The sequence below is a fragment of the Galleria mellonella genome, unplaced genomic scaffold, assembly GCF_026898425.1.
Source record: "Galleria mellonella isolate WM207_F2 unplaced genomic scaffold, CSIRO_AGI_GalMel_v1 utg65, whole genome shotgun sequence".
Taxonomy (NCBI): domain Eukaryota; kingdom Metazoa; phylum Arthropoda; class Insecta; order Lepidoptera; family Pyralidae; genus Galleria; species Galleria mellonella.
The window spans coordinates 9,776,715-9,789,930 of NW_026442138.1; the positions used below are offsets into that span (position 1 = coordinate 9,776,715).

Below are 13,216 nucleotides of genomic sequence, written 5' to 3' on the forward strand. Positions count from 1 at the left end.
GCCAAGTATGCCAACTACTACTACTAGCAAAAACCCCACTTATGGGGGAATGGAATACTATGAGGCCTATGTTTAACATTGGACAATAAACGACTGATATTATGATGGTAATAATATACGTAGTATTTGCGATGGAGAAGGACATAGTTTTATCCGGGTCAATGAACATATCTCGGTCACGTGGACGAAGTCGCGAGAAAAAGTTAGTTCTAAATACATTAAACAGATCCTATTGCAAAAGGAGCACTTTGTATAAAAGTCTATTTTATTTATTCTTTAGTATAAAATACGTGTGTAAACAAGGCGGACTTAGTGCTAAAAGCATTCTCTCCCAGTTAATCTTAGAGAAGCGTAAGAATGGTCACATATACATTATGATATTATATTATTATTTTTTCCTTCAAAATTATCTTTCCCTTTAAGGAGGGGAGATGGCAAATGAAACCCCGGCAGAAGTACAGCTGACCGGAGTTCAGGGCTCCAGGGAGAGAAATCGGCAGACCACGCAAGCAGTTTTTAAGAGCACCGTTTTCTGCATCGTTTCCGCAAGAAAATTTGTTATATTTATGTCGTAAGCTACATTTACTCAATAGCCCATTCATATTTTTGCCGTCAAACAGCCAGTGCTTACTTGTGCATATGCATTTCGGTTTAAATAATGGGATACAGCTGTGAAATTTCTGAGCACATAATATTCTGAGTACTTAAAATACCAAAGAAGTTGACGACTCACATGATGGAAAGCGGTAGCCATCACCTATAGACATAAACAGCACCATGGATATTACAGATTATACCTTCTGTGATGCCCATGATAACTATAATAGTGCATACATAATAAATGCCAGAGGTACACTTTGCACAAAAGTCGTTTGCTTACCTCTGTTTGGGTACCTCTGTCCCATTCGTGTTTCTACCGTGAAACAGTTGTGTTTGTATGACTGTGTTTCAGTTTGAAGGGGGGTGGGTTACGTCAATAAATTTACAGGGATACAGAAACATAATACCTTACTTCTCAGAAATGGCTAGGCATGGAGGGTATTATGGGTGAAACAGTCTACTCTGTTATGCCCATAATTCTGTTCATGTGTATAGGCGACGATTACCACTTTCCATCAGGTGAGGTGAGCCGTTAGCTTATTTGCCATTCTAAGCTGAATAAAAAAAAATTATATATATACTACTCTGCTTCAGCAGTAAATTCCTTTCTATATATATATATATATATATATATATATATATATATATATATATATATATATATATATATATATATCATAGAAAGAGATTTACTACTGAAGCAGAGTTTCAATCTAGCTTTATCAAAAGTTTTTAGTTAATATGTCAATAATAATCAATAGTAGGATAACCTAGTAACTAACCAGGCAAAACCCTAAACTTGGATAGAGTAGTTTCAAGGCATTGTTTAATATACCTACGTATCTAGTTTCACATCAAATCTAAATATTTCGTTGGGAGTATTTAAAACAAGCTGTATACCACGGCTCTGGTCACGTTTATCTGTACTTATATGTCAATCTGTATATATGTATATATATATATATATATATATATATATATATATATTATACGCATTGGGGATATCATGGGCGAAACAGTATACTCTGTTATGTCCATGATACTGCTCATGTCTGTAGGCGACAGTTACCACTTTCCGTCAGGTGGGCCGTCGGAATTTTTTACACTAATGAATAACAAATTTCATTCAACGACGATAAGTTACTTTACATTTCTAAACATCTTTAAAAGCTTTCAGTTTTATTAATAATATTAGTAGTATGCTTGATATATATATATATATATATATATATATATATATATATATATATATATATATATATATATATATATATATATATATATATATATATATATATATATATATATATATATATATATATATGTGTGTGTGTGTGTGTGTGTGTGTGTGTGTGTTAATTGCATAAGGTTGTTTCTTACGACATCGAGAAAGTATACTACAATTTCTATTAAAGCAACTGTCAAAAAAATATCGCAGTAGCGGAACAGGAGGGTGTTCGTTTTCCTGAGGTAAACACAAGGGGTGTACGGATCGCCCCACCTCGTCCCCTTCAACATGTATTCAAGAACTATTCCTGTATTTCCTACAACCATTTCATACCGGCAAACTCAGTGTGTTGTTATTATTAAAATAATCTCTTATAATCCTACTAACAAGTGCTTATTCATATGTAGTTTTTATACTGTGCTAATGTTATGAATGTGAAAGTTTATTTGTTTGTTCTCTCTTAGCGCCTTAATGACTCAAACAATTTGCTTACTTACTTTGACAAACAATCTAATGACCCACCTGATGGAAGGTCATGACATTTGGAATAGATGTAGTATTTGAATCGAAACGTATATAACTCAATCTTACTCATTATCTCTCATATCAAACCAGTAACTTACTATTTCATATAGCTGAACCGAGACTACATGATTATTATATCCGAGACGAGCCAGTATCCATATGATGAATGAAAGGAAGAAATATTTATTTAGTGCTTAATTTCACTCTTAATTACAAAAATATTTAACAACAAACAAAAATAAACAAAACGGAAAAAATACACTAAACTAGTGATATCATTTTAGTATTTTTCTCAGTTAAATGACATGTTTTTTTTAAACAACAGTGATTTTCAATAGTTTACAGTCAAGTCTACCACATCTTTTAGTGTCATAAAAATAACTTGTTATTACATAAAATCTTATTATTTTTCTTTGAAATGTTACTAAATATTTCTTATTAATAATACACATTGAATTAACTTATAAGATTTTATAATGCTCGAAAAATTATTAGAAATATGTTACTTGAATTAATTAAATATTCTATTGACTATTAGCGAATCATCGCACTAAATTTACACGATGCTAATGGACGTTTTAGATTTTAGTGATGGCAATATCGCACCGCACCCCGCATCTATGAAAAATCTAGAATAATAACTTGTATTGTCTGCGGTCATACTTCTTGTACGGTCTCTCATGAAAAATGTAACCTTAATATTTCTATTATCGCTCAGCTCAATAATCGAATTAAGTCCACTGTATAATATTTTAATAATTCGTAGGAAAAAAATAAATCTTAATATAATCAACAAATAATTAATTAGAAAATAAATTAGAGTCAAATTTCGATGCAAATTTAATAGACTCGAATCATTATTCCAGTTTCGTAAATTAACAAAAAAAAAACTACGCAACAATATTAGCTATTGCTGCCGTTATCAGTTTTATTTATTTATTAGATAGCAGAATTTCGTGTTGTTGGCTGGACCAAGTTTATTTATATTTTTCCCGTGAAAAAGAAATGCGTATGTTGATAAGGAGACCTCCCACCTCACCCTCCTATAATAGGTATAACTAGTTTACCCTCTAGAGACAACACATGAGCCGTATCATGGCCGACAGCTGCAAAAACTTTGATATAGCAACAACAAAGAACTATCGTGGAACGTAATTTCAAAAGTCCAATTTTATAGTCTCTTTATTGTTTAATGAAATTAACGTCTACTGAAATCAAATGAAATTATCTAAGAAACTTTCTCTAAATGAAATTAATTAGAAATTCAATAATTAAATTAATTAATCGATTTTTATTAGGTTCTATATTGGTCATCAGCAGACTGCCAATTATTGATTACTTTACATTTTTTTATTCTATTAAAATAAACTACACACCCGAAATATTCAACGGTCACCGACATGAATGTCTAGTCAGAAAATAATCTGCGATCCTCAGGTTACTCACGTACATTCACGTTGCAGACGAACATAATTTCAATATCATCATCATCACCATCATCATCATATCAGCCGTTCACTATCCACTATTTAACATAGACTTCCCCCATACGGTGAGTATTACCAATAGTTGCTTGGCAACCGCAGTTAGGCTTTGGTGACATTTTAAAATCTCCATTTACCACACCCACAGGAAAGAAAGGAGAACCTTTTCTATGTCGAATATGTAAGAATATGTTTATTATTTTGAGATACCATTTAAAAGTGGGTGCAAAATTACGGGTAACGCTAATAAATGAGAAATAAATAAATAAATTTAATAACATTTAATTGCATATAATAAAAAAAAAAGATTGTAGTTGAAGAGAATAAAATTATATTCAATGTAATTGCTTACTGCAAACACTTCACAGTAAATACGTATATTTGCTAAATGTATTAGTATTTTTTGTTATTATATTTGTTCTATCGTCAGCTATTTCTATTTACTTGTTGATTCTATAAATCACGATCATGTATTATATTTCTATAAGGCGATATCATTTTAGTAGAAAAATATATTCGTCAGTTGAAAAATTTTCTGTAGATAAAGATATTTTTTATATTTATTTACCTCTATGTCAGTTTATGAAATCAATAAATTGGATGATCACAGATATATAGGAAACTTTATAAAGCGTGTCCTATTTTATTAGTATCTAGGCACTTTGGAAATATTAAGTAGTGATAGTACTAAGATAATTATTTATACACTCGATTGATCAGAAAATGGATGATTTTTTGGTAGTATCTAATAGATTGTTTATTGAAAATGTAAACATTGAAGTAAAAGCTACAGGGTTTTGTTTGAAAAATATGAACCATTCTCTCCTCCGTTTTTACAGAGTATACTGTTTCGCCCATGATACCCCCATGCGTTGCCATTCCTGAGAACTCAGGTGTTATACCTCTGTACTCTGTAAATTCACGCCATATCCCACCCTTCAAACCGAAACACAACTGCTTCACGGTTGAAACACGAATGAGACAGAGGTACCCAAGCAATCATATTACCTCCATAACTCCGTCAGTTGTAAACCGATTTGGAAAAATATTTTTTTATCTGAAAGAATTTACTTATAGATTAGTGTCATAGAAATTTTATCAAAATAGTTATCGTAATTTAGTTTTTAAATCAAAATAACTCATTTTAAAATTGATGTCGGTTTTGTTGTAAAACACAATTCCATTTTTTGTAATAGCTGGGATTGAATATTCAAGACACAAACCAAATGAGAAAGATTTATTAACTGTTGACATTAATAATAAATAAACTATAAATTCATAAATGTTCAATATAACAAATCTTTTAAAGGTTAAATTCATACATAGATAGAGAAGATATTAAGTGGAGAATCACAGGGAGACTTTGTACAAAAGTCGTCTGGTTGAGTACCTCTTTTCCATTCGTGATTCTGCCGTGAAGCAATCGTGTTTTATTGTTGTGTTACATGTCTTTGTTTCAGTTTAAAGCGCAGGATATGGAAATGAAATTACAGGGAATAGAGGCATAATACCTTAGTCCTTAAGAATGGCAACGCATTGGCGACACGGTATACTCTATTATGTCCATGATACTGTTCATGTATACGAGTATAAGCGACGTTTACCCCTTTCCATCAGGTGGACCGTCAGTTTGTTTGCCATTCTAAGTTGCATAAAAAAGAAGTGAAAATTCACCAACTGTTTTTATAGAATGGATAACAAACATTGTGCTAACATTTTCAAAATACATATACCAAGTTACATTAACAGTGTTCATGTTTATTTTTCTGTGAACCGTTTTCACTATTTGCCCAATACTTACCAACGTAATGTCAGTATAAGCTGTATTACGAGTTAGTAAATTCAGTAGAAAATTACATTCTATTCTGTGATCCCGTAATTTCTGGAAAAGGTCTCATTTAATTCCGAGTACCATCAGGAGTTGGATCTTAACATTGAAAGAGCCAGAGGAGTTTTTCCTAGAAAACATATCAGAGCGATAGAATGAAATAGGAAAAAATAAATATACTAAGAACTTACCGTCTGTCCCTTTGAAGCCTATTTAATAACTTTTGAAGAAACATTAATAATAAATGCACTGTATATTTACGTAATTGTAATGAGATTATTGATGTATAAAAAAAACCTAGATATATAAATCAGAGACTAAAAAAGAGAACTAAAAATTTTGTGCAATTTGCACTCCTTTCTAATCAATAATCCATCCGTTTGTTGTCAAATATACCGAAATATTCTTCTTCATTTTGTATAAGTACTCGTGTAACATCTTAACTTGAATAAAACGTTTAAGGTTTAACCTTTTAAAAAATGTGAACTTCAGTTTTTATTTACGTTCAGTATTCGAATCTTCTCATGGCTTTTTTAATAATAACTCCTTATTTTCAATAAATTTGGGACAGTTTTAAAAGTAGATAACTTTTATATGAGGTTGTGAATCTTGAAGTTTTTACATTGATGATATAAAAAAAAGTTAAATGTATTTTTCATGTTTTATATAATTATATTATTGACAAAGAAGAACGTAACTTTATCTAACGACGACTCGCTACGTAACATGAACTATTTATATCATAATAGTTTAGATTTGTTAACACTTTTTTTCTTACTCGTTAATTTATTCAACATATCATCATCATCATCATCATCATACCAGCCTTTAACTGTCCACTGCTGAACATAAGCCTCCCCCTTGGAGGGTTTTGTCAGCACATTGACAACCGCAGTTAAACTTTGGAGATATTTTAAGTGGGACGTTGCTGTCCATCTCGCCCTCCCTTAGTCGCCTCTTACAATACCCACGGGAAAGGAAGGGGTGATCTGTTCTATGCCGGGACCACATGCCAAATTGTAGGCCAATATATGTTGAATGATGTTGCCGTGGTTACTTGAAGGCTGAAAGGATGATGATGATTGACCTACAATATATTTCTGTTAAATAAAATTACTTAAAAGGAAGTAACCGGTGCAACATGATAATTTATATAAAACACACCCACTGGCTCATTACGAGGTAATCCGGTCAGTGAATATTAACAGCAAGAAATAAAATACCTAAATATATTTTTCCCATCGCTCACTAATGAGTCTTTTAGAGATTGATGGAAAAATCCCGAACAGAAAATTGTTTTGTGGGTGCGAGCGACGTAATCCCTCGCTCAAATAAATTTGGGTCGCGTGTTATTAATTGAAATAACATTGAAATACCTTTTGTGGGTACAATTTTTTTGTTAATTGCTTAATTACATCGTTTGTTTTAAAAATAAAGTATAAAATACCTACGTTATTTTTAGATGTTTTTACTTTAATTGTACATCGAAGTTGAAAATGTCAAAGTCCTTTTCACGAGATTTACGACTGTTACTTAGTAATATATTGCCGAAGGAAACTGCGAGATTTGGCTTTGACGCGAAACTGTTTTCCTAGAAACCATTTTAGTATTTACTTATGTTACACTAGCAATCCCTGTGTAAATTTTAAGGGTTTTTGGTTTATTGAGTAAGTAATGTTTTTTTTTTTCAATAATTAGCTGGCGAATTCATTTGCATAACTGGGACATATAGATTGACTAGAGAAAAAAAGTAGACTATATATACATAATATATAACTTTACATCTTGAATGCTATGGGCAGTAACGTCTCTCTTTAAACATCACCAAAGACTAACTGCAGTTCTCAACCCTATTGCCGAACGTGGCAATACTACTGAAATTCCCCCCCCCCCCCTTAAGAAGGAGGCTTATGTTCGTCATTGCAGGGGTAATGGCTGATATGATGATATAATGATGATGACTATGATTATTAAAAAAATAATGACGATTGATTGACCCCTTAACGCACTAACAGATGATATACAAACAAACTCTTTTCCCCATTTATAAGTAGGAATATATTATTTCTCATTTTATATGTATATTAAAATTAAAGATATTTTTCTAGATGGCATCTGTTTTTCTATTTGCATACAACCTCGTTGCTATGAGGGGAAGGGATTGTTAGTAATGGAGTTTGACAGCCCTATAGCTAGCAATAGCATATATCAGGTCAACCTCCACTTGATTTCCCCTGGAAACCATCGTGAACAATTCTCGTTCTCTACTTTATCTCCTCACCTAGCATCCTTCACTGGTGCCCCGCCGGTATATACCGATAGCGCGGGTGGGGTTACTATTTCATTATCACCTATAAAAAAAACCTCGTTGCTATGAGTAAGAAATAAATAAAAATCTTACCTCATTAACTCCCCTCACTATAGCTCTCATGGTAGCATTCCTGGGTCCATCCACTGTCCTTCCATCGTCCGTGGGGCCCCATGACGCGCTATAGATGTGGATCTTGTGAGGTTCGTGTCCCATAGAGTTCGCCTCGATCAGGTCTGTCATGTAGGGTTGGTCCAACATTCTGATACCTGCACGAAAAAGAATCGGTAAGCGTATATCGTGATAATTCTAAAAAATACATTCTGGAGAATGACGTGACATGAATGGATTCTGGAGTTTCATATTCCAGAGTCCATTCTGAAATGTGATATTCTAGACCCATCAAAACTTAATAAAAAATGATCGCTTCAATATAAAGAGCAAAACTATTTTTTGTTTTTTACATGAATTCGGCAAGTAGCTTCAGTAGTAAAATAGTGTAAGAAATTCGAGTGTTCTTCTCTTAAAGTAAATATGTATTAATAATAACTTTAAACATCACTCAACGCCATCTAGATCCCGGGATAAACAGAACTTTTACGTACTATAAGTATAAACTAATAGGTATCTTATACCAAAAACCTTCTCTTTTAATTTATAAAATTTATGTTTATTTTTAACGATGTCTTTATATAGATTGTCTATATATAATTTCATGATACGGGGATGGGGAGTAACGTCCCTCTTAAAACATCACTAAAAGCCTAACTGCGCTTGCCAACCCGCTTGTCAAGCATGACAACTACTGGCAAACCCCCTCATATACGAGAGGCCTATTCAGTAGTGGACAGTTAACGGCTGATATGAATATATAAATAACAGGATATGTGAATGCAAGACGAGACGCTGGAACGCAAAGTGCGGTACGTCACCTGAAAAAACTTAAGAATGCTTTTTAAACAATTGTCGAAAACGACAAGCATAGTAAATACATATAATTTCCTGTTTATTAATTTATTTTAAAAAAATATACGTTAACTTCGTAAAGAATCATTAATTTTGTAAAGAAACTTTTATCTTTATAAGATTTGTCAGTTTCGTTATAAATACATCGAGAGATTTAAAAAAATTACTGATAACAATCAAATTACTATTATATACTTATCTACCCGTATGTTATTTTAAGTGCTAGTTTTCACACATTTTGATATCATCGAAAGTGAGTTGAATTTTAGTTTTAAATAATATTATAAATGTGGAACTAAATGCACTTATTTGTTACCTCTTGTCGCTGACAGCTCAACATATTGTCATGTTTGGTATATTTATACCATTTGGGATGGAACAGAATATAAGCTATTCCTAGTGAATAAATATATCTCAGTGGCTAAAATTTAGTAGGACATAAATAATATTACAAATATGATACTATATGCATACAACTATAACACTATATGAATGAAGAATAAAGAATATAATTATAGTAATATGTACCTATATTTAATTAAACAACATTAAATATTATTACAGAATTGCTTATACATATATTCAGATATGTATTTCCCTAACAGTATTAAACTTCGCTATTAATTATTTTGTGATTGTGATTATTTAAAGTATTATTATTATATGTGGCATGATAATGTAAAATGATGTAACATTAATTTAATTTTTAAAATGTAATCGTAATTTTAATAACATAAAATTATATCATAATTTTACCTTTTTTTATACAACTTAGAATGACAAACAAGCTGACGGCCTACCTGATGGAAAGTGGTAACCGTCGCCTATAGACATGTGCATTACCATGTATGTTCACTTGTTTTACAAAATATAAGTATTTGCATGCCTACATCGCTTAAGGCAATTAACCAGGTGCCAAACTTAATACTGCGTGATCTTTGTTAATAATTTTAACTGTTAAATGCAAAAAAAACTCATTGCATTTAAATTATAATCAAAAAATTGTTTTTTTTCAGAGCCATTAACAGATATTAATCATATTGAATTACAGAACACATTTTTTTCCAATAGATACTTAGTTTTCCTCAATCTCGTATCTCCCACCTTTAAGTAACATGTTTAATCCGCCTAAGTGAGTTTTCAATGGTGTATTTTTAGCACATATACGTAAGTATCCATCCACCTACCGTTTCATTGCAGTCTTTTTTTATTACTTTTATTTTCTTTTCATACGATAAAAAAATATAAGCTTTCATAAAAAAAAAGCTGTCTAACTACTGCTATAAACTTGATAGTTGAACATGTTTTGTTTACAATATATATTTTTTGATCTTTTCTCGATCGATATATTAAATCAAAAAGTATTTAAACAGATGAACACATCTTGATAAGTTTACACGTAGGACGATTAAGAACCCCACAATTGTGGCTACTTCCACCACACGTACTATTCTTTTATGACCAAGAAACACTAGTTATTCGGCCTTTAGGTCGAATAACTAGTGTCCCGTGGCATACTTGCATCAGCAATCAAGACTATGTCATCTACTGATAGATTGCAATGTTGTAGCTGGGAATTCTGGACATATACTTTGAGCTATCTACACGCAGAACTTTGCGCCTTTACGATCTTCCTAATAAATCCATCGTTCAAGGACCTTGTTTCTTTTGAAAGAATGATTACTTACACTAGTGGAACATCTTTTTTAAAATACTTTAAGTTTATGTTAAAAAAAAGACTTCAGTTATGGTAAAATTAGTTATTTTGATTTAAAAAGTAAATTGCTGAACTGATAGAATTTCTATGGGACCAATCTGTAAATATATATATATATATATATATATTTAGATAAAAAATAATTTTCAAAATCAGTTTATATATGCCGGAGTTATGAGGTAACAAATATAAAAAATACAAACGAAATGGAAATTTTTTTCTATTTGAAGTCGCTTAAAAATGATTTCCATTTAGATCGACATGAAAATAGAATTGGACATGAAGAGATAAAGTCGGGCTGAAGCTAAGTTACAGAGCCTTACAGAGGGATATCCGATGATCCAGACGGGCGTAGATCTGGTTGCTTGTTAGAATGACTTATTCAAATTGAGTTTGTAAAGAAAAATCCGAGAATCTTGTGGATGAACTGGAAACTTTGTATAAGGTTCGTTTACATAAAGAAAGTTGCGAGTTTTGAACAGCTCAAACTAAAAATAAAACTAAGTAAGCCATTTAGGGTGACATTTAAGAAATTTTATATTACACTAACTCAAGATATTTGTATCATAAATATCAGCAAATCGAGTGTAATGACACTAGTAATACAAGTGTTATACTGTGTCGACCGTGTACCATCATCACTTGATTACTAAACATTTAGATACATTATGTAAAAAATCTATATCATGTAATGATAAGACGTAAATCGCCGTGTGGTCCCAGCATAGAATGGCTCACCTTTCCTTCCTGTGGGTGTCGTAAGAGGCGACTAAGAGAGAACGAGGTATAGGCAGCAATATCCTTCTTATAACATCTCTAAAAGCCTAACTGTGGTTGCGAACCCGCCTTCCAAGCATGACACCTACTGGTAAAACTCCTCTTATAGGTAAGGCTTATGTCCAGCAGTAGACAGTTGCCTGGCTAAAATAATAATAATAAAATAATAAGATGTAAATATTTTTTTCATATAAACCATCATAAAATGATATTTATTCAATCTGTCTCAAGTTTGAAATCAATCAATCTAAGAAATATTACTATTCAACTTGCTGAGTAATGCGAATGCTCAAATAATCCACAATTGCCAATAGCGCACGTCAATCATACTTCCATACCGTGACGTTTCCGTACGTGACGTGACAGAAGATTAGAAATAGGATTGTTGATGAGGGAATATGACGTTAATACCACCTACATAAGGTATGCTATCGTAATTCACACGTCATTCTGTAAATAAACTGGTTACGTACTAACACACCTGTCTGAGGGAATTGAAAGTGATATAGGATTATGAACATTCATATCAGAGAGATAACAACGTTTGAATTGGCTGTCTACTTTTAAAACCAATTGAATAATTTTCAATATTTCTCTATAATAATAATAATAATAACTTTATTGCATAACCATGATTTTAACAAACTCAGCACTGGAAATTACAGTAAAAGTAGATACGAATTCATTTGTACATTTGGATCAGTTTAAACATCTGTGTCTGAACTAGGTTATAAAACCTGTATCTCAGACAACAGCGCTCAACCCTCATTACATAGTATAATATTAGTTCAGCTAAATTTTTAGTACTACATATAGAATGTTGATTTTATATAAAGTTAGTTTATCACAATTTATCACAATTTTCATTATTGCCAATTGTTATAATTAAACAATTGGCAATAATGAAAATTGTGAAATAATGTGCTCCCTATGTGTAGAGTGTAATTTGAATGTATGTGTGCGGGAGAGTGTGTAAAATTATTTGTATGTTACTGTAATATTATTTAAATAATATTACAGTTACTATGATTATTTAAAGTGTGCTCCTAAAGAAAATTAAAACTATCGATTTAATTCATAGAAGAAGTTGTATATAAAAGCAAAAAAAATTGCGACTATGTACATATTTTCCCATTATATATAAAGAAATGAAATCCAGAGGCCATATTCAAATATTGGCCAAAATAAGAAAATTTTAATTAATTAATATAAAAAGTCTATATAGTCTTTTTATGCCGACTCGATCAATATGACCCAATTATGGAATAAAGTGCCCATGAGGGCACGACTAATTTTTTTCGCATTTTCTCGGAAATTGCTTCATTGTTAAAAAAAAGAATACGTCAATTTGCTCTTAATGCTCTCAACAAAATTGACACGACTGAAAATAACATATCAAACTTAACTTTAAAATGAAAAAATATGAATTACTAATTTTCACTTGCGTCTTTGTCCGGGTAACGAGGATACATTAAATTGACCAGGATAAAATATATTTTTCTCAATTAGTCAAAAGAATCCTGAAACATTTCACTTTATGGGCTACCTTCATACAGGTTATTATATCAATGAAAAATATTTTATTTATAGGCTCCAATCAAAGTTATCAGTAATAACATACGTATAGAAAATAAAACCCCAGAGGCTAACTACACTGATTAATAACTAAAATTTTGATATTACATTACTTGCAAAGTACTGAAGATATTGATAGATTGTTTACTCGATAGATATAACGGGAAAACAGGATTGTTTACCTTGGGGATGAAGACATACATAGAGT

General features: G+C 31.5%; 1 protein-coding gene across 1 annotated transcript in view; it reads right to left on the reverse strand.

The window, feature by feature from the left end:
• LOC116413009 (neuroendocrine convertase 2) overlaps positions 1-13,216 on the reverse strand; it is a 118,375-nt gene that overhangs the window by 21,311 nt on the left and 83,848 nt on the right. The window contains exon 7 of the mRNA XM_052900502.1: positions 8,067-8,242. Within this exon, the coding sequence (XP_052756462.1) occupies positions 8,067-8,242 (176 nt within the window). The remainder of the gene's footprint in view (positions 1-8,066; positions 8,243-13,216) is intronic.